Source organism: Crassostrea angulata, chromosome 1 (assembly GCF_025612915.1).
Source record: "Crassostrea angulata isolate pt1a10 chromosome 1, ASM2561291v2, whole genome shotgun sequence".
In the NCBI taxonomy this organism is placed as follows: domain Eukaryota; kingdom Metazoa; phylum Mollusca; class Bivalvia; order Ostreida; family Ostreidae; genus Magallana; species Magallana angulata.
The window spans coordinates 23363566-23391024 of record NC_069111.1 but is presented as its reverse complement, the minus strand read 5'-3'; the positions used below and the strand labels follow the sequence as shown (position 1 = coordinate 23391024).

The following is a 27459-nucleotide window of genomic DNA, read 5'->3' as shown; positions in this document are numbered from 1 at the left end:
TTTGTTATGGCGTAGATTATCATTGAAATAAATGGCAGGAAATTTATCAGATAGTTAAGTATTTAGGAAACTGTTAAATATCGTAAAAATAATTATATATTCACTAAATACTTAAATCCAACTGGTACCAAATTGTTATCATTAAACTGTTTAATGAAGTCTTTGGTGAATTTTGTTTTTAATCTCTGAAAGTCACAAATAATATATAATTAAATGACATTGCATGTCGATACATGGAGAGAGAGAGAGAGAGAGAGAGAGAGAGAGAGAGAGAGAGAGAGAGAGAGAGAGAGAGCGCTAAAATTTAAGTTTAATCAGAGTGAAGAATTCATTTTAAAATGGTAATAAATTGCAGACACTGAAAAAATAGGAGAAAAAAATAAGAGACTCGATAGTTTTATACATGTTTATACAATGTTATTTCGTCCTTCACTCAAGACTGGCAGATAATCTTGTTTTAAAAGCCCCCATATATATGTAAGTTGATTTTGGACATTGATGGTTATGTGGGGGAGTTTTTATGAATTATCGCCGATGACCTCCCAGCATCGTTAAGATGCCAGCGTCTTCCGCTAACCAGTCAGGTGACCGTCTGCTAAACGGGGTCACCCGCTGCGCTGGCCGCAAGTCCGGGTTTAGGGGTGGGCGGGGGGAGAAATATGTAAAACTCCGTTACCGGCCACAGGTAGAGGAAAGGTACTTAAAACGACAGTCATTTCACCCCAACTGAGTCATCATTGCTAATCGCATTGTAAAGGTAAATAGATTCGCCTTCAATCGTTATGGTAAATATAACATTGGCTCGTGTCGGCCATAAATCGACACTGAGGATATCATTAGTATTCCAGCAAATTACCCGAATAGAATTGTTTACAAACTTTAAAACCCCCAATTGACAGTTTCTTGCCGATGCTTGGCCCTATATATGTTGACGAATTCATTCAAAATGTTCAGATGCAAGTTCATTCCACTTGACCGAGAGGGCGAAGAATATTGTGAGGGGACAATGCCGAAATCATTTCTTATACGTCATGTTATGAAGAAAGAAGCCCGACTGAAAACTGAAATTGACTGTAAGTTTGATTTTCTATCTGTAACTTCAAAAAAAAAAATACCCAAAATTCAATTCAATTAAATAACTAATTTAAAAGCTTGGCTGGCCTTGTTTTTACTATCAAAAATTTGTGAAAATGAAAAATAAAGAAATCAGATTAAAATCGTTGTTAAAATAGAAAAATAGGAAACAAGTGAAAAATATATATCTAAAAAAATTTCAATCGCCGCGAAGCCGTGTGAAATGTCATATTCGCACAATAATTTACGGCGATGTGCTGTTCGGTTTTCCCTTGGCCACAGTACGCATTCACGAGGAATCTGATCCCTCTCTGACAGCTGATTGGCTGACGGGCCGCGAGAGGCTGGGAAATCAGATTTATTTTTACACGTGCACAACAACAATAGTCCCCCTGTAATATAACCTTTGTTAATTCGGAGCGCGGAGTAATCGGTCGGTAAGTTTTAGAGATTTCACCTTTTTAAAAATATTTTATTTTTATAGATTTTTTTCCAGACCTTATAGATTTCTTAGAAAGAAATGAAGAAATAATGATATGAAAATGATGCTTTGATATACATGTACATGAAAAATATATATGTAACGTGTATAGCGCAATTTTAAGTCCTTTTGCTGCATGCGATAAATTGGAGAGAAAAAATTAATAAATATAATAAAAGATTTCAATCAATAAATTTCCATTAAAAGAGACAAATTAAATCAAATTAGTTATGTTTAAATAAAATGTATTCAGGCAAATGAATAAAGACAAACTTACGATTTAGTTGCCTTATTAAACAGGAAAATAATTAGGAACATGAGTTTTGTATTTATTTAATATACTAATAAAACTTGTATATTAATATATTTAAACATGGTTAAAATTGACAATAAAAAATATATCATAGGCAGGTATCACTAACCATAACTGAATTTTGCCATTTAACACATTTGATATATATTTTTCCAATAAGTGATTGAAAATTATAAAAGGAAAACAAGAAATATTTATGAAATTATCAATAAAAAGATAATTGAACAAAGTTGTAAAAATTAAATTATTTATAAAGAAACGGTTAAAAAATGAAGATTCCTTTACATTTTTCGCTTGGGGAAAATGTTTATCAGTAATAATCATTTATCATAAATATACGACAAATATTAATGCACTGAATTTTATTGTTTATTTATTCTTCTATACTTCTTTGAGCAAGAAAAATTATTGTTCCGAAACGAAAATGATTATTCTAAGTGCACCTTCGGGTATTTTAGTTACTTAGCTTCAGCTTCCGATATTGCAGTGGCTGTTAAAACAAAATGAACAAACCTTATTTTTCCTCAATTAAGTCGTAAAAATTCTTTCAGAGATAAAACATGTAGTTATTTACGAGTGTGTTTTATACCCTAGTTATATTACCCGCAGAAAGAACCGGTAGCCCACTACACACCCAGTGGTATAAGAGGGTAAAACTTATCCTGACTCGTCGAATAAATAACGGTGATTTATAATAATTCACAGACATGAAGCGCTTTTAAATCTACAGTTTGATTAACATTAAAAGATTTCTCGTAGCGCTACCGTTTGACTTTTGCCACTTGAACTAAGTGGTCGAACGCTATGGAGCCATTTCAATGTTTAATTTTGTCTTAAGCAGTCTTGTTTGGAACTCACGAACCTCCTTAAGCTCTCTTCACACCCGCTTATGTCAACACCACTGTTTGTCTTGCCACTGTCACTAAGTTTGTGAAGGATTCGGGGTCTATCATCCTTGGTGTTATATTGCCACTTGTCGCCAAATTCTACTTTTAATATTGTAAAATAAACATTTCCCAACTTCCATATATTCACCACATTAATTTGGTCATTATTTTGACGTTGTTTTTCCCTCCATTTTATCATAGCACCACGTCTTGAGACGACTTCCTCTTGCTCGACCTTCATGGACAACTCTCTATCAGACTATATGATGTCACATCCGGTACTTTCGCCGCAGATTTTGGCAGCATCGCCCTATCATCTTCCAAAACCATGGTATAGACACGCTCTTTCCCCGGCCGATCTTTATCCTGAGGGGAGTTTCCACTTGCCACTGTCCGTGTATCCTTATCCACACTGCATGTCGATCAACTCTTTTAACCATTGGAATTACTCTCCCCTGATGTCACTAATGAGAAGCGGTGATGCAATAGATGCAAACCACTCTCCAAGTAGTTCAACATCCAGTGCAACAGTAAAAAAGGGTAAGAACATGAAATTGTTTGTTTTATGAAAAACCATTTGCATTAATTACTAATTTCAGTCACTAGAAAAAATTGTATGTATAGTTTGTTTGATTATTAATTTTTGCTTTGTTTTCTGCAGAGGATTCAAAACCTCGTTTTGATTTTGCCAACCTTGCAAAGTCAGCCACACAAAAAGACGACGACGATAATGAAAAGAAACAAGTCGACACTTCACAGGAAAAAGAGGCCAAAATCATCAGCAGTGTCATAATGAACGCAGGATCTCTACGGTACAAACCAAGTTCTTTTACTTTTTTCACATTTCATTTTACACTGAGTGCAACTTACAGAATTTCATACACCGCAAGTTGGTAGCAAGTTTCGATTTTAAGCATGTACATGCATATACACAAGCACATTTTTTTCATTGCAGGTACAACCCAATGACCAGCAGCTTTTCTCCCGTCTGTAACCTTCCACCACGAGTGTTCGCCCCTGTCAAGAGACCACGCGGTCGCGGGCCCGCTAGGACCAAAAAAGAGTTCATCTGTAAATATTGTGGTCGCCATTTCACCAAATCCTACAATCTTCTGATCCATGAGCGAACACACACAGACGAACGGCCATACCCCTGCGAGATCTGTGGGAAAGCTTTCCGGCGCCAAGACCATCTCAGAGATCATAGGTAAGTCGTACAGAAATCGTACATATATTTCTCGAAGCTCTTAGGCGAGTCGTATTCGAGTCTTTTACCACTTATTGTCGCCATTTGATCGTACATGTTTATGAACAGTGATCTTAATTGATACATCAATTGATAATTTCTATCTTGCAATGTGTAGAAAAACTTGCAACTTTGAAAGATGTCAAAAAATTGATGACTAGTACATTATTAATGGATATACACATTCCAAGTTCTTGCTCAAAAATCGGTGTATAATTTATATAGGTATATCCACTCTAAGGAGAAGCCTTTCAAGTGTATGGAGTGTGGGAAAGGATTCTGTCAGTCTCGGACTCTAGCTGTGCACAAAACACTTCATATGCAGGTAAACATGCATGTCAACAGATAATTACACGAGTCAAAATGTCAATACACTTTTGCTTTCATTGATTAATATTTTCAATGTTCGTAACATTTGTATGTTATTGTTTTGTAGCTACAGTCAGGTCAGACAAAGTCGGTTAAAAAGGAAACCAGTCTGAAAGACAGCTCTCCCATCCAACGATGAACCACTACCACGACTGGAGGATAGAATCAGGAGGGACAACCACGTGAAGCTCCTGGCACCCGTTTGCGGACGAAAAAAAAATCGGTGACTGCGTACTTTGGGGGGTTAGTCTAGGACGTAGGACCCACCCCGAAACTCGACCCACCAACCTCACAACGAACTGTGACTGGGACATTCTCCGAGTGAGAGTACATTTGTACTGCGGCCGTGTGCAATACTTCATAATACAAGTAGCTGCTATTAACTTTTTAAAATTATTATTATGATATTTAATAAAAGTGATAAAGAAATGAATGAGTGTGGCGTTTTGAGGTATTCTGTAGTCTATACGTTTTGCAAAGCGTCTAGTTTCAAGGTTGTTCGCTAAAAACACAATGTTCCAAATTTGAAAAAAGAGAAAATTATCTTTACCTTAGATAAACAGGTGTTTTGTAAAAAAAAAAAAGGTAAAACCTGATGTATTTTTATGTCCAACATTTAGTCAACTTGACCTCCATTGCATTTTTCCCACCATCACCTGAGACCACGTGACAGGGTCGGTAGTAAAATTGTAGCTCGGTAGCTCTTTGACATAATCTCGGCAGTGACCCCCTTTGCCCCTCCCTTGCATAGCTGCCATTTCTATGCCACCGTTACACACCAGACGGTCTCCAGATAGACTCTGGTATTCCAGATATTTGCTTGTATATAATTGGACTTAATTGCTTAAGTCAGGTTTTAAATAAAGAGGCTGCGGTTTTTGGTGTATATTTATATCATATTTCGGCAACTGAATTTTAGGCCTCGCCCTGAAAGGACGCTATTTTTTTTTTCAAATGAAAAGTTAGCAAAATATGGAGATAAAAACAAATCCCGACTAGGCTATCAACTCCTTGTCTGGAATCCGAAACTAAATTATCCATCAGGTTGCCGAGTAAGGAGAGGAAAATTTCAAACTGTTACTAGTAATTGATATCTGCATTTATAACTTAAAGACCAAAGTTTCTATGCAAAAAGAGTCATAAGTTTTAATCTGTTAAAACATTGGTACCAGATTCATATAATAATGGTAAGATAAAGATACAGTTCTCGAATGTATTTCATTTTAAAGGTGACTGATTGATTGATTGGTCTATCGTTTTAATTACAATGTACTCTGTTTTGAAAAACTGGCACAATAACAAAAACATATTACTGATATTTATCAACCTATATGTATCATTTAAAATGGCCAAAAAATATATGTGTTAAGTTTTATCAGTCAAAGAAAAGCTAAGATGAACATTTACATTTACACAATAACTTTAATGACATGGAATTATAAAGATATACGGCATAGTTAGCAATATGAGCTGTATTTTTTAGAATTTCATTTTGGTCCAAAAACCTGTTAGAATGACAAGTCTGCATGTAACTTAAACTTTTATGATAAATAAGATTTGATAAAATCATTAGTTTTTGTCAGAAGGAAGATTTTTCTTCTAAGGAATACATACCTTTAGACATACCGGTATTTGAGCGGATTTTTTTTAAATGATACAAAATATTTATCAGTACCTTTAGACTGGTTTTTTTCGGAGTGTTAAACCCAATTACTCTAAAGACAAATTCACGGCCTTAATGTGGACATCCAAAAATGATTAAACTCTGAATTTATTTATTGTTTTCACTTCCATGTATACACGAATAACGATTATTTAAGTCGATAAAATTTGCAGAGATTCATCCTTTCGCAAGAAGGGAATGGCTGTTAATATGGTACCATATCTCATCCAGGATGCTGGCTGATTAGCGATTGGTCCATTCTTACACAATTTACTTGACTAATTATAAGTTAAAACAATTCTAATTCCAATTAAAATTGAATTACTAGTATGAAATTCAATTCATTATAAAATATCCCCTTACAGTTGAAATTCTCTTTTTTCTTGTTTACTTGTCCACTCTTTTTTTAAAAAAAACGCAGTGACTGTGCACTAACGTATGATCCATCGATCATCGTCCCTCACCTCTCTCGGTACACAGAAACAATACCACTGGCAGTTCTTACAACACGGCATTACAAAACGTGATTCCTGCCGTGACCCGCGTGACCCGTGATCTGATATTTCGAGCCCCGAATTGAGGTTGTTTACTGACAGACCAAAAAACAGACTGCCGTTTGTCTCTCTGTGGAGATCAGTACAAACTACACAAACCATATATGAATTATATATTTAGCTACCAGTTCAACATTTTTGGACCATGTGATATTAATACCGGTACATATCAAATGATGACGCAGGTAGAAAGGGCAAGTTGAAGGTTGCCAATAACACGCCTAGGATGAAATATAAAGCTATTTATTCGTTTCACAGACACGTTTTTGAAAGGGGGGGGGGGAGGAATTGCACATTTATCAAACAAGCGTTCCATGGGTGTAGTATAAAGCAGATAAGACAAAGGGGGAAAATAGTTTCTGGACAATGATTTAAGAAAGAGGCCTGCTATGACCTTGACATTTGATGTAGATACTCTTGATTTAAGATAACTACAAACCACTTGTCTACAGGCGATCTGATAGAAAATATGTACAAGATTGGGCCAAGGTGAGAGAAATTCTAGTCCATAACTAGATTTCAAAGAGATATTCTATGCCCTTAACTTTTGACGTAGAAAGAAACTTAGTTTATGGTCATTGTTCATCCACTAACCATAAACTGCTCTCTTTTCGCCAAGTTTAATAAACAGTGCCAAGGGAAATTAGCTACAGAGGTCTGACATTACTTGTTCATTGACAATCAAGAAACTTTGTTCAAAGTCCCTGCACGACTTTTACCATAAGGTATTATATGGGTGAAGAATCCCCCAGATTGGGCCAAGGGGAGAGGAATGTTCTGAACAAATTATGTTGAAAGACGGACAGTTTACAGTGATTACATAGTAAATGAATTCTGATTTTCCCCATTATTTTTGTGATCGACATTAGTCTTTGGTGATAGTTAAAAAAAGAAAAAAAAAACCATAACATGATTGACCATAATGATCATTGAGAGAACAGCCAGAGCCGTTGGAATATTGGTGTCTGCATTGGTAAAACTACAAAAGAGTGTACTCACTTTCAAATTGCTGGGTTTTATTGTCCTCGACATTGTTTCAAATATAAAGCAATTGGAAGGAGACATCATTTTGATATAATTTTTCTCTTCCGTAAGTGAAACGTCATTTTCATGTGCAACTTAAAACAATCCAAAATTATTAAAGCTCTGAGCAAAATTCAACCAAACGTTTGTGGTCTTTAGCAAAGGTCAAGATCTCAGGTCGCAACCAGTGGTCAAGGTCAATGCATCGTTCTTAACTATTTAAAAGTTAAGTGGAATTCAGTCACCCCGACGGCAAAACAAATGGATGTGTTTATTTCATATAGTAATAAATATATTATATGGGTGAACACTTAAAACCTTGGTTCAGTGTATGCGTTATGCTAAGTTTGGTTGCAATTCGCTAAGTGATTATAGAAAAGTGGAATTTGTACATGTTTACGGATCGAGCAGAGGGGTGGATCAAACCCTGGTCAAAATGTGATGACTTATTACTAACGCAAACAATGCAGATGAACACATAAAAATACTGTAAATTCGTCAAATGATCGAGGTGATAACTATTAAATTGACAAAAAATTGGTAGAAATAATGCTAGTTTATTATATCATATTGGAGAGTCAAATATTATATTCCAAGAAAATGTTCAAAAGTAAGAGGCCCATTGGCCACATCACTCACCTGAGGAACAATAGGTACGATAACATTAGCTTAATGGAATCACAATACAAACTATCTGGACAATGTTGTATACATGTAGATCCTGTATAAATAAAAATCCATTTTCCCCTTTGATATTCTTATTCCTATTATCATTACTCCCTTTTCTAACAGGATAATTTTATAATAATAACACATGTTGAGCATTGCAGTTCTCAAAAAGATCATAAGAATTGTTCGGGGGCCAAAGTATACACAATTTAAAAGAATCACCCGGCTTATAAATTTCTTAGAAAAAGATTTTTTAAAGATTTACTCTATATATTCCTATGAAAAGATTCGACCCCATCGCGGCCCCACCCTACCCCCCGGGGTCATGATTTTCACAATTTTGAATGTACATTACCTGAAGATGCCTCCATACAAGTTTTAGCTTTCCTGGCTAAATAGTTTATAAGAAGAAGATTTTTAAATATTTACTCTATATACTTCTATGTAAAATTCGACCCCCTATTATAGCTCCACCATACCCCCGGGGATTATGATTTTCATAGCTTTGAATCATTCTACACTACCCGAGCATGCCTCCACACAAGTTTCAGCTTTCCTGGCGAAATGATTCTTGAGAAGAAGATTTATTAAAATTTTCAATAATTCCTAATTAACTCCCCTTGAAAAAGGGCGTGGTCCTTAATTTTCAGAACTTTGAATCCCCTTTGCCTTAGGGTGCTTTGTGCAAAGTTTGGCTTATGTGAGCTAAAAGGTAAAGATGAGATTGTGTTTATTTAAGGTATGAACCCACTCCTTTCTCTCAACTATTCAATTAAAAAAATTCTAAAATGTTGGGATATTTTTATTCTCGGACATATTTTTTTTCTTTCTGAGTATTCGAAAAAAAAAATCTCGAATGGTTGTTTTTCTATAGAAACCCTTATAATAATGCAAGAAATAATTATATCATGACTTTGGAAATCAATTTTATCTTGTACATGTTGTATTGGTAAAAAGTTATGTGGTGTTTTGCAATACCGAAAGAGCGATAACTTGTGACGGGAATTTTCTACCGAGGCGCCTTTGTACTTCAAATGAACAAGTCAGGGGGGGGGGGGGGGTTATACGCGTAAAATGGTTATAATAGGATGGATAAGTTACTGAAAAATTAAAATATTAACAAATCTGATAATCATTTCAAACGATGTATATTTAACACAACATTTATTCATCAATATATTGTTTTAAACTGCTATATACATATACATGTACGTTCCAAAATCTTTTGTTTTAGAACTTCATTGCCCATTATTTTATAAATTGGGTCTATGCTCCATATTTTTGTCATTGTCTAATTAAGGTTTCGTGGAAATTGTAACTTTTATACCTTTACAGGTAAAATATGCATTTTAATTCATAATTATTGCATGCAAAAAATTTCCACAACCCCCCCCCCCAAAAAAATAAATTTTTTTTTTTTAAAATGGTGGTGGTGGTGGTGGTGGGGGGGGGGGGGGGTTACTCCGAACATTGTTTTATATAAAAAGAAATAAAAGTCCCAGTTGGGGGCGATGAGGGTAATCTACAGGGGACAGAGGCGTACGAGGACTGTCAATTCATTTAAACGACAAAAGTACAATGTCATATTTTTAGATCATATCTTATACCGTAAAAAATCTTTTTCCAACTGAGTTTTCTATCTGCCGATTAGTTTTGAAAATAAATAAAAAGTTCCGTGCATTTGTCACTTAAACCTGTTTACAAAGCAAAGTTTTTTTTATCTCTGTATCCCACTTACATGTATAACTCTATGACTGACGCTTTGAATGATCATCAGAAATGCTTTACTAAAGCATTGTAAACAAGAGGCCCATGGGCCACATCGCTCACCTGATGAACAATAGGTATGATGAAATAGGCTTAATGGAATCATAATACAAACTATCTGGACAATGATGTATAATACGTGCAAATAAAAATCTATTTTACCCATTGGGTGTTCTTATTCTTATTATCATTAATCCCAGGATAATTACTAACAGGATAATTTTATACTCATAACACATGTTGAGCATTGCAGTTCTCAAAAAAATCCTAAACAATTGTTTATGTATATGGGATATAAACCTACATCAAACTCTGAACCCCTTGTGATGCCCAAGAATTGTCCAGGAGCCAAAGTCTACACACAAGTCTAAGCGGTTTATACAGCGTAAACTGCCCCAAACCATTTTTTATCGTATAAAACAAATAAATATTGAATTCATTCCTCTTATATATATATATATATATATATATATATATATATATATATATATATATATATATATATATATATATATATATATATATATATATATATATATATATAAAAAGTCAGTCAGTGGTCGGATAAAATATAGAATACTGAAATGAATAAAATCACAAAGTCCGAGTAAAACATAAGCACTTTCATTTTCATTTTCAGATGTTTTACAACTAACCAATATATATATGTAAATGGTGTAAAATTTAAAATTTAAATTTTAAGATTTATTCTTGACGTAGGCAACATTCTTTATACGATATAAAATAATTTTTTAGCCAATCGGAAAGCGCGTTACAACCAGAAATAAATTATATATAAAACTTAAGTCTGGTTGTAACGCGCTTTCATAATTAAACTCGTCATTTTAACCTTTGAGTACCCTGTGTGCGTTACAGTGTTATAACTGCCGTAGCTTTCAACACACTTTACAAGCAAAAAATAAATTGAATGTAAATATATATATGTAAATGGTGAATTCAGGGGGATGCTCACCTTGTTACACTCGCTCAAGTACTAGTACATGTATATGCTGAATAGAAACTCCCCCAAAACTTACGAAAACGATGCTTTGTGCCTGAATGGTACATGTTATTCTTCAGTTCCGAGAGAACAACTTGATAACATCCGAAAGCTTTTCCAGCATAGAAAGTCCAATATTATTTTGTACATAAAACTGACAATAAAATGCAAAAATCTAGCACAGTTAGGCCATCATCTTGCACTCTATGCTAACGTTTGGGGTTCCAGCACAAATAGCCCATATGTTAAAGATAAGTTTAGAAATCTTTGATTTTAAATTTTTAATGTAACACCTGTACAAAAAACATAAAAATATATACATGTAAATCCTTCTGTTACACATACAGAGTTTTAATTAATGCATAAATGCTTCCAAAAGTTGCTTTGCATTTTACTTGAGAGGCAATAACAATTTATAAATTTAAAATGTAATCATTAATGCATAGAATATTTTTAAGATGCAATGCATGAACATAACAATAACCATAATATAATAAAGCCAACCACAACATGAATCGTAGCTAGCTACAACATGAATCGTAGCTACATGTAGCTACAACATGAATCGTAGTTAGCTACAACATGAATTGTAGCTAGCTACAACATGATATTTATAATGAGTGTATACAGTGGAGCCTCAGTTATCCGGACGCTTTCGTTCCCAAGTCAAATCGTCCGGATAGGTGAAACGTCCGGGTATCTGAAATGTGTCTATTGTTGTCATGAATGATAATGTATTTGTATACAATGGTTCCCAGTGTTGATACTGGGTCTTTTGCCTTTCATACCATATAGCAACACATGCTAGAGTTGTCTGTTGATATGAATGTTATAGAAATAAAGAACTCTGCTTTATTTTATTATTTTGTCATGAATATTAACCGGACAATAATGATAACCGAATCTAACTAAATTCTTTGTGTCCAAGTGTGATATGTGTGTGATACACTGTTGTTCGCAATTTTCCAATTTTTGAAAGTGATTTGGGAAGTCAGTGTGTTTATACAAACTACTCATGAGGGTCTAGCACGTAAAAAAGATGTGAAACTTACAAAATGTAATTGACAGGGGTAATCTTTTGTACTGAGTAGGGTATTATTAAATTTAACCGTCCGGTTAAATGAAGCAAGATTAGTAGTAAAAACAGACCGTCCAGATCCGGAATGCGGAATTCCGGATAAATGAGACAAAATAAGTATAAAAAAATATGTTCCCAAATAAAATCGTCCGTAAACTGAAGCGTCTGGTTGTCTGGCATCCGGATATCTGAGGCCCCACTGTAAATAGACACCACATCATCCTCTTCCTTATAAGCTTCTTAATGACAGAGTGCTGTTAGAAAATACAAATAAATCCCACAATAATATAAACATGTACCATATATAGCAGATCCCCCATTGTTGTGTCAACAATTACCATACCAATAAAACTGACTCTCTGTATAATTTTTAGTAACAGAGAATTCAAACTTACATACATAAATCCTGCAGCCTTTCACAAGAAAATTGTGTCTACTTATAGCGATGTTAAATGATTTTTAAATAAAATCTCCATAAAAAGCAGAAAACTCCTTTTAGTATATGCACTGATACCATAAAAAAATCATCACCATTACTGACTAGTATTGTCAACTGTAGACAAAGATAAAATTTAAAAAAATCATGAACAGTAAAACACGGTTATAGCAAACACGCTTATAATGAATTGAAGCTTACAGCGAAGTTATTTTTATTCCCCGTGACTATGTTACATGTTGTAAACTTAATGTATATAACAAAATTACACATATAATAAAATAAAATCGCCCATCCCTGCCACTTCCGTATAAGGCTAGCTTGTTTTACTGTTTATACAAGATGTTTGTGAATATTTATAGTTTTTGATATGAGAAAATGAGAAATGTTAGATCATGCATGCTACCCTATCAACTGAAGTGATACAACAATAACAAGATACTGTAGCATTACAATTTTCCTTACAGTTTTAACATTTAAAACCTGTTTTATCCCAATATACTGTATATGGAAAGGTTTTCATGTTGAAGCATATTTACATTAAGGGAGGAAAAATGTATTTACATAAATATTCACTTCAACAGCCTGCCAAATCACTGTACTTGCCATCTTATCAGTTCTTTATTATACATGACAGTATAACTTTTTTCGATGGAATTGCATGATCATACTAAAATAACCAAGTGTCCTGATATCTTTTATTACTACAACATGATAGTATACCTGTACAATTTGTTGTGCATGTACTTGCATTTACACAGTGGCATATCTCAGTGTCTCATAGGTTTCTCCCAATAACATATAAAACATCCACTAATCTGTCTGCCATTATATGTGAATCCTGGTAATCACAAAGCTTTAAAATTCCAACATCTGCATCCTACTTGTATGTTAAACCAATACAACAAACAAGGGTGTGCATGTATGTACATGTCCAGTTGAATTGAAATGTAAGGTTTTCATAGCTCCCACATACAAGACACTGTGAGTATGACACTCGAGATTTTATTATCAGAGCTATTCCAGCTATAATAACAGATGTCTTTTTAATTCACAGTTCACACTTTGCCGAACATTTCTTGCAATTGTCTGAAAAATAAAATTTACAAAACATAAAGATACATGCAGTGTTGTCTCTTAAAATGTTTATTAGGGGCATGGTCATGATTTTGGTCAAATTTCATTTTTCTGTTTTTATTGCTTACAGTGATTTAGGAATGCATTTCTAATGATCAAATGAAATTTGCAAGTCAGTCATAGAGTTATAAGCAAGATACAGGGCTCGCAATTTTTTGTAATGTAAACAAGGCTCCTGCCCTGTTTTTGTTTAAAATGCATGTAAAAAATATTTTTCACGCTGGTTTGTCTATCTTAATTCATATTCATTTTAAGCAAAAAAAAAAAACAATTCCTAATGTTTAACACTTTCATTTTGGGTCTAAAACTGGGATTTTTACTTTCACATTCAAAATGTAAACAAAGGCTTTGTTTACATAGCAAAGATTTGTAAGCTCTGTAACTCGCTTATTTCTCAATGAATGACACTCAAATTTTGGTTGCCCATTAACAATGCGTAACTGAAACATTGTAAACATTAAAATCGGAAAAATACAAAAATTATGTAATTTTGACCAACTGTTGATTTAAAAAATTAAAATGACTGCCAATTCAAATTAGAAACATTGATATATACAGTATTTCATTTCATCCTTAGAACGAATTCTTTATAGTAGTTATTGCAAATTTGCTATAAATATCATGATTGAGTTAATTAGAACTAATTAAGATTAATGCTTAAAAAAACATTATTTCGATATCCAGATTAATTGTATTGAAATTAAAGGATCCATGTTAAAGAAACTCATTCAAACTTATATGTCAATTGCTATAATGATTGTGTACTTTAAATATTTCAAAGAAATTTGTTATAAATGTTTAAAATCTTGTTATTTTTCACCTCTAATATTGGAACTCAAAATCTATTTTGCTATATCTATAAATGCCTTTAAAACATCAGAATTCCTTATAACCATAAAGTTGTGCATAAGGATTTGTTAAAGATTTTGCCTAAGACTATAAAACTGTACCAGAGAAATATCTATAAACAATCTGCTTTCACCTTTGATTGGCATATCTAACATAAAATGGATTCACTGTTTCAGTAACATTGTTTTACAGTGTATATTTTTTAGGTTTATGTATACATATTTGTCTGATGCGTATGGTGTATACGGTACTACAAACAAGAGGCCCTTGGGCCATATCACTCACCAGAGGAACAATAGGTATCATAAGATCAGCTTAACGGAGTCATAATACAAACTATCTGGACACTGCATAATAATACATGTAGATCCTGTATACATAAAAAAACATTTTTTTTCACCCTGGATATTCTTATGTTTTTAATCAAGTCCCTTTTCTAACAGGATGATTTTATAGTCATATCACCCGTTGAGCATTGGAGTCCTTAAAAAGATCTTAAACAATTGTTTATATATGGGATCAAACTCTGAACCCCTTGTGAGGCCCAAGAATTTTCCAGGGGCCAAAGTCTAAACAATCTTAAAGAATCAGCTGTGTCAAAATGCTTGCATATAAGTAAAACCATATATTATAACATTTCAGTTTTTGTGAACAATAAAATGTTTTTCTTTGTAAAATTGGATCCCCAATGTGACCCCACCCTACTCCTCCAGATTTTGATTTGAAAGAATTGAATCTACATTATCTAAGGTTGCCTGCAGTAAAGTAACAGCTCTTCTAGGCAAGGGTTTTTCAGAAAAAAGATATTTTAAAAATGTTTCTATTTATATCCCTATGTATTTTTTTGCCTCCCCCCATGTTGTGACCCCATACTACTCCCAGGGATTATGACATGAGGATGCTTCCACACAAGATACAGCTTTCCTGGCTGATTAGTTTCTGAGAAGAAGATTTTAAAAGATTTACATTATATATTGCTAAGTAAAAGTTTGGATCCCATTGTGGCCCCACCCTACCCCTGGGGGTCATGATTTGAACAAATTTAAATCTACACTACCAGAGGAAGCTTCCACACAAGTTTAAGCTTTCCTGGCTGATTGGTTTCTGAGAAGAAGATTTTTAAAAAATTTACTTTGACTTTATTTTCCTATGTAGAACACCTATAGTTGAGTATTTTATATTTGCGCTTTATCCTATTTTATAAAAAGGTATTTATATTCCCTTGGTAAGCCTGGCAAATAGATACACCATTTCAACTCCTTGAATAAGTAAATAAAAAATCACACAATATAGATATCTTCTATTTGTATATATACATGTAGACATACATGTACTTTGATAGATATACTTACAGACACCTAAAAAAGATTTGATTGAACGGGGGTCGTTTATCTGCCTCCCATTCCCAGCACTTCTGCATCAGGTCATACACCTCGTCATGACAACCACTGGGTTTTGTAAGGCGTCCCCCTTTCTCCAAGTAATAGTAGGTCACTTTCCGAAGTTCCTTGTCTCCCACATCAAAGATCTTTGGTGTTTGGCCCTGACTGAAACACTCCCACAATACAACACCGAAGCTCCACACATCCGTCTTAGATGAATACTTTGTTTTATCAATGACCTCTGGAGCACACCTTCAAAATAAGAACAAATGAGTTAAATTTGCATGTAGACATTAAAGCTGCATAAACACAACTTGTAAAAGATGTTGTTTGTCATGTTTCTCTTTACTTGCCCTAAGCTATTTCTTTAATCTTTAAACAGTAAAACTTGTTTAGAACAAACATGGATATAGCGAATTCTCGTATATAGCGAAGATCTTTGTGTATTCCCAGTAAAATTCTTAGGAAATATTTGCAAAATTTTACGGTTATAACGAATTCGGATTATCAGATACAGTGAACTGATTTTAAAATCCCGTAGACGTGAATAATAACGAAATTTTACACTTTTAGTAGATATCTGCAGACACTTTGTAGAAGTTAGATGTTAGGAAGGAAAAGAAAGCGGCACTGAACAACAGCCAGACAAGGGCAGCAAAAGCAAAAGCTCAGGAGGAATACACAGCTACAATCATTTGAACTCGCCACCTAACGTACCACATCAGCGGTATGAAGTCCTGACCCTTCCTTGTGTAGTAGTCTTTGTCTCCTGTCATCAGTTTGGAGAGACCGAAATCAGCAATCTTTGCCATGTAATCCTTGGTCAGCAGAATGTTTCTGGCTGCAAGGTCACAGTGAAGGACCTTGACTTCTGACAGGTACTCCATGCCCTGCAAATTTAGTGTTATAGATTTCAATCAAGTTATGAACTTTACAGAATGTTTAAAGATGCCACAGGATAAAGCTTCTGTTTTTCAAGTGACTTACAGATAAGTAGATGAATCAGACACTATTATGCTACCCTATTGGATTCTAACTAGAAAACATTAAATTTAAATGGATGAAAAGCATTTATGAAGACTATGCTTTGATTAACCTATAACTTAGTACAAGAAATTTTCCAGTTAGCATAAAACTTCAATTCAAGCTTCTTGGAAACCCCTTACCTAAGGCATTGATTTCTTTCATTTTAATCCAGGTCAAATGATAATTTTAAAGAGATATGCTACAACCATCACAACTGGCAAAGGAACATGGTCCAAGGTCACTGCATGCTCTTTACCCAAAAGACCTGTTTAAGTGAAGGGAGCCAGATAGGGCTAAGGGGAGAAAATGTATGCTTTCAACTGGCAAAATCTTTTTTTAAATGTGGTGATATGACCTTGACCCTAAACCCTGAAACTTCATTCAACCTTTGACCAAAGGCATTTTGTGGATAAAGTAAAAGTCAGATTGATTTAAAGTGGGGGTATATAATCCAGACAAGGATTTTTCACAGAATTACACTATGACCTTAACCTAAAATCTAAAAACTTTACCCAAAGGCACTCTGTGGGTGAAGTATGAGCCAGATTGGACCAATGGGAGAGAGTAAATGATCTGGACAAGGATTTTTCATACAATTCAGCGATTAACCTTAGACCTAAAAACTTGGTTCAAGGTCACTGCATACCCTATACCTAAAGGCACTCTGTGGGTGAAGTATGAGTCAGATTGGACCAAGGAAAGAGAATATATTATCCAGACAAGGACTTTTAACATCATTCAGCTATGACCTTAGGTTTAGAAACTTGGTTCAACCTTGGGCCACATTAACATCAATATTTTGATTCTCATCCTGATTTGCCACAAAAAATGAAGGATGTGTCACTGTTCATGTTCTTGAGAAAAAAAGAACCAGACATGAAAGCAACTTGATTTACCTTAAAAGAAAGAATGTCATGATATAAAGGCAAGGAATAAATACCATGTTTATTAGTCTTTAGGAAGGGAAAATAATTTAGATGCCTGAAACCATAGACAAGTTTTGGGTAGCGCTATTCCAGACAATTTACCTTGACAACATCTATCACTATGGCAATCAGTCTAGATTCTGGTACCCGGCCACCACTGGTCCTTGTCTGGTCTAGGTAGTTCTTCAGTGATCCATTTTCAACATACTCCATAATCATCATTATATCTGTTTAAAATAAATTTCTAATGTACGGTATACAAAATCATGTATTTGTATACAATATATATTAGAGTCACTAGCTTTAAAAGATATAAAAAAAAACACAAATATATATAGACTTATAAGGATGACTTTTTGGAAATAAAATGTAAACTTGTAGGAAAATTATAAATCTTCCCCCCTAAAACCCTTTCCTGTCCCTTCCAAAACTAAAAACAAACAAAAATCACAACACACATTTAGATATTATTTATTTAATAATTGAAATCTTTACCAGGTTTTTTGGTAAATCCATGTAACTTGACAATATGGGGGTTATCTAGAGCTCCTAGAACATCCACTTCTTTGAACATCTCCTTCTCGATCATATCTCTCTGCATGGCTTGAAAGACTTTAACTGCAATGGAAATGTCTTTTCCTTTGAGAGTGTAAGTGCCCCGTTTTACAGATCCAAAATGTCCCTGCCAACAAAGGATAATTAAATTTTTAGATAAAGGAAACATGGAATGAAAGAAAAAATAGACAACACTACTGTATTTAAATTGTATTACTAGTACATAAATATTGTATGCTGGTGAATTAACTAAAAACAACATATAAAGAATATACTAGTCATTTTGAAATTCAATATTTTACCATTTAACCAGATAGTGTCTTATGGGTGAAAATAGCTTACACAAATTGTGACTCTTACATATATAAACTCATACATAAAGAATTCCCTCTGCAAACCTTTTAAACAAGAGGCCCACAGGCCTTGACAGTCACCTGAAAACCATAGCCCTTAGATTGACATGTCAGGGTCACATGTTTGGATTTTAAGCTTAAATAGCTTAATTTTGAAGTCTAAACCCTAATCTGAGACTCCTCTAACTGTTAACCAGCTTTTATTTATTGATGTTTGAAAAACATACATTCAAGAAAATGTGGGTGTGTTCAAACGTCAGAGGAATCTCAAATTATCAATACCTTAGCTCCAAGGGCCAAAAAATGTGAAATTTTGGTAAAAACAGGGTTTTAATATTCAATTATTTGTTATATTCATAGTTTCATTCATAATGCACACAAAATGCATACTGCTTATTTCTACACGTATACAATGTACAGGATATTAAAGTATATTTCCTATAATAAAACACATATTAATTCAATATCGCCAAGTGACAATATACTATGTAGTTTTCAAGATGGAGTTAATGGATGAATCACAAAAATTAACGGCGCACCTTTAGTTACAAGAGGCCCATGGACCACTTTGCTCACATGAGCAACAATAGCGATTATAATAATAAAATCAGCTTTTAATATGAAGTAATATACAAAATGTCTGGACAAAGTAGTAGAATAGATCCTGTAAAAAAGATTTTCATATTTTTCTACAGATATTCTAAAGTAACACATTGAATTCCTAGCTTTTCTAACAGAATGATTTTTATAGTCATATTAAATACTGGGCATTGCAGTTCTCAAGAAGATCTTAATTAAACTGTTATATATATATATATATATATATATATATATATATATATATATATATATATATATATATATATATATATTATTAACCTACACCAAACTTTGAACCTCTTGTGGGGTCAAAAAATTGTCCAGGGGCCCCAGTCTAAACAATTAAGAATCAACGACATGTCAAAATGCTTGCATATAAGTACAAAAGCACATATGAATAATGCATATTGTGGCCCCACCCTATCCTCTAGAAGGATTTTGAACAAACTTGAATCTACACTTCCTATGGCTGCTTTCACACAAGTTACAGCTTTTCTGGTCGATTGGTTTTTGAGAAGAAGATTTTTAATTAAGGTATCCGATCCATAATAGCCTCAGATTCAAAGAATCTGGGTGCACAGATAGATATGTATGGGCTTAATACTCAGTATAATTGGACAACATTTTCCTTTTGAGTGTCAATATGTAAGAGTGGAATGTGTCCTAATTAGTGACCTTTTCTTTTTTTGAAGAGTTGTCCCCCTTTGCTTTTATTCTATGAAAATTAATTCTAAAAAAATCTACACGGTATAAAATCTATTTTCAATAGTTTTTGTATTCCTTATGATAAAATACATCTTTCCACCGAAGCATTTTTTGATATTCCTAGTAATTACTTTTTTATTTTAAACAAGAGGCCCATGGGCCACATCGCTCACCTGAGGAACAATAGGTATGATAAAATCAGCTTAATGGAGTCATAATACAAACTATCTGGACAATGTACAATAATACATGTTGATCCTGTATAAATAAAATCCATTTTTCCCCTGGATATTGTTATGTTTATAATCATTAGTCCCTTTTCTAACAGGATGATTTTATAGTCATATCATATGTTGAGTATTGCAGTTCTCAAAAAGATCCTTAACAATTGTTTATATATGGGATATAAACGTACATAAACTCTGAACCTTCTTATGAGGCCAAAGAATTATCCTGGGGCCAAAGTCTTAACAATTATAAAGAATCATCTGGCTGATTAATTTCTGAGAAGAAGATTTTTAAAGATTTACCATATATATTCCTTTGTTAAACTTTGGCCCCCCATTGTGGCCCACCCTACCCCTGGGGATCATGATTTTCACATCTTTGAATTTACACTACCTGAGGACGCTTCCACACAAGTTTAAGCTTTCCTGGCTGATTAGTTTCTGAGAAGAAGATTTTTAAAGATTTACTCTATATATTCCTATGTAAAACTTTGACCTTCCATTTTGGCCCCACCCTACCCTCGGGGGTCATGATTTTCGCAACTTTGTATCTTCACTACCTGAGGATGCTTCCACACAAGTGTCAGCTTTACTGGCTGATTAATTTCTGAGAAGAAGATTTTTAAAGATTTACCATATATATTCCTTTGTTAAACTTTGGCCCCCCATTGTGGCCCATCCTACCCCTGGGGATCATGATTTTCACAACTTTGAATTTACACTACCTGAGGACGCTTCCACACAAGTTTAAGCTTTCCTGGCTGATTAGTTTCTGAGTAGAAGATTTTTAAAGATTTACTCTATATATTCCTATGTAAAACTTTGACCTTCCATTTTGGCCCCACCCTACCCTCGGGGGTCATGATTTTCACAACTTTGTATCTTCACTACCTGAGGATGCTTCCACACAAGTGTCAGCATTACTGGCTGATTAGTTTCTGAGTAGAAGATTTTTAAAGATTTACTCTATATATTCCTATGTAAAACTTTGACCTTCCATTTTGGCCCCACCCTACCCCTGGGGGTCATGATTTTCACAAATTAAAATCTACAGTACCTGATGATGCTTCCACACAAGTTTCAGCTTTCCTGGTCTTATGGTTCATGAGAAGAAGATTTTTAAAGATTTACTCTATATATTCCTATGTTAAATTTCGACCCCCCCCCCATTGTGGTCCCACCCTACCCTCGGGGGTCATGATTTTCACAAATTAGAATCTACACTACCTGAGGATGCTTCCACACAAGTTCAAGCTTTCCTGGTCTTATGGTTCATGAGAAGAAGATTTTTGAAAATTTCTCGAAAATTTTCATAAATTCCTAATTATCTCCCTTTGCAAAAGAGTGTGATCCTTAATTTTCACAAATTTAAATCCCCTTAGGCTAAGGATGCTTTGTGCCAAGTTTGGTTGTAATTGGCCCAGTGGTTCTTGAGAAGATGTTGAAAATGTGAAAAGTTTACAGACAGACTGACAGACAGACGGACGACAGACAAAATGTGATCAGAATAGCTCACTTGAGCTTTCAGCTCAGGTGAGCTAAAAATGTCTTAGTCTCCAGAGACCTTTATGCAATATTCATTACCGTAAAGTCGCGTGTATAACACGCACTTTTTTTCAGCCAAAATTTGTTCAAAAGTGGAGGGTGTGTTGTACATAGGACCAAAATTTTACCCCATTTTTTCAAGCCGTGATTGTTGATACCACGGGAGTAGTGACTGCCGATATAGCGTGTTATGCAAGTTGTATGAGTGTATACTGCCGATAAAGCGTGGTATGCAAGTTGTATGAGTGTATGCTATATTTACTGCGTCAGAAATACCTTATTCTTAGTTTTATTTCCATGTATTGAAATATTTATCCTTTCTCAAAACTATTCCTTGCATCAAACAAGTTTTAAAATCGCCAGTGTATTCGCCATTACGTAAGCAGCCACCTGTTGACTCGGCGCGTGGTCAATGTTTGTTTAACGATTTCCGGTGTCAGAAGCATGCACCTGTCTCGTGTCGGACTTCACATGGTGTTTTCAAGTCCATGAAGATTAGCAATAATTATGATTTTATTTAATTTGATCACTTTATTTCCAGTTATGCAGTTAAACATTATTGTTTTTACATAGACACTGCTAAAAATACATCGATCATTTGTATGACTTGATAATGACGATATACGACATACATACGTTTCTTCACAATGTTTATTTAACAACAATCAAACAGTTTAACAAAAATTAATCACTTAAATCATTTCTCTTGTTGTTGTTTTGGTTTATATCTGCAAACATTATTACTTTTAAGCACAGAGCTCGGATGCCGTTTTTCTCTACATATGATGATTGATCTTCAACTTCACCGCTGTTGTGTAACTGTAAAAAACTTTTACTGTACGAAGTGTCAGATGATAGGCCCCCTTTTGTTACCACTTTTGTAAATCATACCATTTTCAATAGTAAAATTGTAAGAACTTTGACTCTGATATCGCTTGGGCCATGTTCCGACCACGAAAATACAGTAATTGCAATTGAGTTATAAAATTATCATTAAACATCGATAGTTATTTGGAAAAATGGCGGCCGTCGATTTTCATCGTCTGAGCTGTGTTCCGTTCACACAATTACAGAAATTGCGTATGGATTTTAATATTTTCATGAAACATCGATAGTTTGGGGGTAAATGGCGGCCGTTGATTTCGCCATTTTTTTTGGTGCGTGTTATACATAGGACCTGCTGTTTTTCCGCCATTTTTTGGTAAACTTTGGGGGTGCGTATTATACACGGTGCGTATAATACACGATACTTTACGGTAGTAAATTACTGCTTAGTTAAATATATTTTTGAAAATTTCTCTCGGTGAATCTTTTGCTACTCGTAAATGCTTTAAATAAATATCAAAGTATTAAATGCATGATGGATATTCAAGGTTGGAAAAATTTGGTCCTAATATGGATAAGATACCTTAAAGATTTGTCTCTATATATTCCCATGTAAAAATTTGACCCCCCATTGTGGCCCTTCCCTTACCCTCGGGGAACACGATTTGAACAAACTTGAATCTCAACTACCTAAGAATGCTTTCACACAATTTACAGCTATTCTGGCCCATTGGTTCTAATATACTAAAATACTATATACAAAATATTTTTGAGAATGATCAAATTTATTTCCTATGTAAAAATTCACCCCCCCCCCCATTATAGATATATCCTTTTATATTTGATTTTTAAAGATTTTTCTTTCTATATATATATATATATATATATTACACTACCTGAGAATGTTTCCACTAAAGTAACAGCTTTTCTGCTCAATTGATTTTCAAAAACAAGATATTTTCCTTTACATCCCTATGTAAAAATTTACCCCCCATGGTGGCCTTCTGGGATTATGGCTTGAACAAACTAGAATCTACACTACCTGAGGATGCTTTTACACAAGTAACTGCTTTTCTGGCCAAATGGTTCTTGAGAAGAAGATTTTTAAATATATTTCTCCTTCTCTCTCTTCTATTTGACCTCAAATTTTGGCCCCATTATATCCCCTGGGATCATGGCTTGTACAAACTTGAATCTTTACTACCTCAGGATGCAAATACGAGCTTTTTTAAAGATATTTCTCTATACAATTCTTCTATAAATATTTGACCCCCAATTATGGCCTCAACGTACCCCAAGAGATCATGATTTGAACAAACTTGAGTCTACACTACCTTGTAGTGGTATGAACTTCAACATAAGTTGCAACTTTTCTGGCCATTTAGTGTTTTGAGAAAAAGATTTTTCTCTATATATTCCTACGTAAAAATTCGCCCCCCCCCCCCTTAGCTCCACCCTACCACCGAGGAACATGGTTTGAACAAATTTGAATCTACACTACCTGAGGATGCTTCCACACAAGTTAAAGCTTTTCTAGTCAATTGGTTCTTGAGTAGAAGAATTTTACAGATTTTTCTCTATATAATCTTATGTAAAAATTCGGCCCCCAATTGTGACCCCACCCGAACCCCAGGACCATGATTTGAACGAATAATCTACCCTACCTTAGGATGAATTAAAATATCAACAAATTTTTAATAATTCAAAATTATCTCCCCTTTCAAGTGGGTTTGACCCTTCATGTGAACAGAATTAATTCTCCTTTATCCAAAAATGCTTTGTACCACGGTTGGTTGAAATTGGCCTGCAGTTTTGGAGAAGATGATGAAAATGTGAAAAAATTACAATGATGACAAGAACGACTGACAATGGACAAATTTTTATTAGAAATCTCTCTTAAGCTTTTGGCTTAGGCAAGCTAAAAAAAAACCCAATCATTAAACATAGCTATTATTTTACTAATTCAAAGGTAATTCAAAGGTAATTCATGCGGTTGCGTTAGGCATACATGCATGTAAACTTAATTCAAAATGTTTGATGTTTTTAATGATGCAACTTTTATATATATTCTAAAATATCAAGTGTGGCATCATAATTTTTCAAACATTTCAGATTAATCAATACTAACAGCTGCAAGACAAGCTTACCTGGCTTGTATACAATGTAATGAATCATTTAGTTCTATAATTCCATTATCTCTACCTTTCCAATGATCTTTTCTTCCAGTCTGATGAGATTTGTGTTGATCATGTACTTCAGATTATCAGAAGCGGGTAACTTCTGATCATCTGGTGGGACTGTTAATTTCTCTTTTTTGGGTTCAGATACTTCAGGGGGTACATCAGGGGGTGGGTCTGAAAGAAAGTCATGCAAATTTAACCTTTGGTCCACTCTTTAAATACTTTATTCTATAAAAGAAAGTCCGCTATTGTGAAAATTTGAACTTAAGTTGTCAAACTACCCGTATTGCTTGTGGATTGGAAAAAGAAAATTAAATTTAAAACATAGGTAATCACAGATTACAAAGCTAACCGAGACAAGGCATCACCTTTATGAGGCATCACCTTTATTAGACCACTTTTATCATATTATATGAAAATCAAACTTTATGATCTTTATGATATTTATGGATATTGTTTCGACACAATATCATAAAAATTGTAAGATAATCATACATTCATTTAAAACGATATTATAAGACACCATGTTTATCAATACAATAATACAAAATACAATTGCTGTATCCTATGATACTTACAATATATATCATATAATACAATAAAATACTATAACAAATAATGATGCAATATGATATTGTTACATATAATATGACATTGTATCATGTTATACATTATTGTATTTGATCACATAATACAATACATAATATATAATATATGATACAATATAGTATCATTAATACAATATCATATCACATAATACATCACAATATCACAACATATTATTATAATATCATATTGTATAATGTAGTATGATATTTTATTTGTCTGATACTCTATCATATTTGATACATAATATGATTTTGTGTCATATGATACAATATAACTTGAAGCAACATTCTATCATATCATATTATACAATATCATGTGATATAGTAAAATATTTTATATTACAATATCATTATATACAATATTGTATCATATGATACAAAACTATATATATTACAATATCATATAATACAATTTTATGTAATATAATAATATACTATATATGATACTACATTATATATTGTACAAAAACGTATCATAAGATACAATATAATCAATTACAATATCATATGTAACAGTGTCATGTGATAATATAATATATGATACAATATCACATTATATAATATGGTATCATGATATCAAATACTATACATAACAATATTATGATACAATATCATAAAATATAAAACAAGGGCACCACTAAGCGGAGCATCCCCTCGTGACATGAGTTATTGTGTGGGGGATGCATTATCTAGGAATATATAGTTATGCAAATGAAAATGAGGAGACAACATTTTTTAACCCTCCATTACTACAAAACCTTTTTTTCTATATCTGATCTAAATCCAAAAAATATGAAGTTGTTGATTTGAACTGCTTACTTTCACTTTGGTTTCACAGAAGCAAAGCGGAAGTAGTTATTGTCGTACATAAATTTTCCTTTTTAAATTGTTTTATTTTAACGATATATCAAAAAGTACTCTACTAATTGACTTAAAACAGGATTTGGCCTTTTACTATGCCAGATAAGTATACAAAGTTTGATAAACATCCGTGCAAATTTTATGGTTTCCTTTTAAACTTGTTTCCAAGCTGGACACACACACACACAGAGCAGTGTTACAACGCACTTTGAAAAATTACGCACTTTGAAATTTTTTTTAAAGTGTGTTAATTTTGGGACCAAGTCAACGCACTTTGAAAATTTTTTATTTTTTTTTCAAAGTGCGTAGATATCGTTGATATTAACGCACTTTGAAAAAAAATGTTCATGGTTTAGTGAAAACAGTTGATAGTTTTATATACAAGAAAAGATTGTTTTAACCTTGTTCAGCTTAATGTGATATATTTAAAAAAGAACTCATTGCATTCTCAGCTAGCTTGATAAGCAGTTTCTAGATGAAATATTTTTTTCTTTTATCCTAAGCTATTAAGACAATGTCGACAATTTACACCAAAAAAATTCAGGAGGTTTGAATTATCCAATATCACATAAACTTCATTGCTTAGCAACTGCATGTCCTTTTTTGAGTGTGCAGCAAATTTACCTCTTATCTAGTATACTAGTATTGGGCTATGCCCGAACGAATATGATTTATATATATGAATAATGGAGATCAATGTATAATATATTTCAACTGGCTTATTGCAAATATGATGTGAAAAAAGGATACCTGAATTCTGTTTATCAAAAACAATATGATCTCCGAGAAGATCAATGCGACAAAATTAACCAACATCCTAATGCTTGTTTTTTAATTTATAATAAGTTAATGTTCGTTAATGTTAATATTCTTTTATTGAAGTGATTTATTTGATAAGAATACGAAAAGAGGGTTACTGTTGAAACACATAGATTCTTTAACATACCAATGGAGAAATTATTGTTCGGCCAGCTCGTTTTTTTAAATAACACTTCATGTACTTATACAGAGCATATTTCTTTCTCCTATCTTAAATGTTTACCCAAAGTTACTGAATATCATATGTTTTGGAAGGAAAAATGAGGCGTAAGGGACCTTCTTTTTGTAATCAATTAAATGA

At 33.5% G+C, this 27459-nt stretch overlaps 2 protein-coding genes and 1 long non-coding RNA gene across 4 annotated transcripts in view; 2 read left to right on the top strand and 1 right to left on the bottom strand.

The window, feature by feature from the left end:
* The first annotated feature begins 910 nt into the window (after positions 1-910).
* LOC128187844 (protein odd-skipped-related 1-like) lies at positions 911-4803 on the top strand. 2 transcript variants are annotated; one of them, XM_052858476.1, is made up of 6 exons: positions 911-1073; positions 2957-3295; positions 3417-3567; positions 3711-3962; positions 4227-4326; positions 4438-4803. In XM_052858476.1, the coding sequence occupies exons 1-6, from the start codon at positions 926-928 to the stop codon at positions 4507-4509; spliced, it is 1062 nt and encodes a 353-aa protein (XP_052714436.1). In that variant the 5' UTR covers positions 911-925; the 3' UTR covers positions 4510-4803. The 2 variants fall into 2 exon arrangements, with proteins under 2 accessions (XP_052714436.1, XP_052714443.1); XM_052858483.1 differs by lacking the exon at positions 911-1073 and adding an exon at positions 1416-1511.
* Positions 4804-10891: 6088 nt separating this feature from the next.
* Positions 10892-12817, top strand: LOC128173693 (uncharacterized). The gene is made up of 2 exons (XR_008242543.1): positions 10892-11585; positions 11618-12817. It is a non-coding gene; the product is annotated as an uncharacterized LOC128173693 (long non-coding RNA).
* Positions 11313-27459, bottom strand: part of LOC128173684 (tyrosine-protein kinase JAK2-like) — a 52985-nt gene continuing 36838 nt past the window's right edge. Inside the window, exons 20-25 of the mRNA XM_052839362.1 lie at positions 24893-25044; positions 18376-18562; positions 17983-18107; positions 16646-16818; positions 15899-16180; positions 11313-13649 (exon numbers count right to left, since the gene is read on the bottom strand). Of these exons, the coding sequence (XP_052695322.1) occupies positions 13619-13649; positions 15899-16180; positions 16646-16818; positions 17983-18107; positions 18376-18562; positions 24893-25044 (950 nt within the window). The 3' untranslated portion in view covers positions 11313-13618. The remainder of the gene's footprint in view (positions 13650-15898; positions 16181-16645; positions 16819-17982; positions 18108-18375; positions 18563-24892; positions 25045-27459) is intronic.

Coding starts and splice junctions, on each gene's coding strand:
- LOC128187844 (XM_052858476.1), top strand. CDS start 926: ATGTTGACGAATTCATTCAAAATGTTCAGATGCAAGTTCATTCCACTT. Junction 3,296..3,416: donor CAGTGCAACAGTAAAAAAGG/GTAAGAACATGA, acceptor TGTTTTCTGCAG/AGGATTCAAAACCTCGTTTT. Junction 4,327..4,437: donor ACAAAACACTTCATATGCAG/GTAAACATGCAT, acceptor ATTGTTTTGTAG/CTACAGTCAGGTCAGACAAA.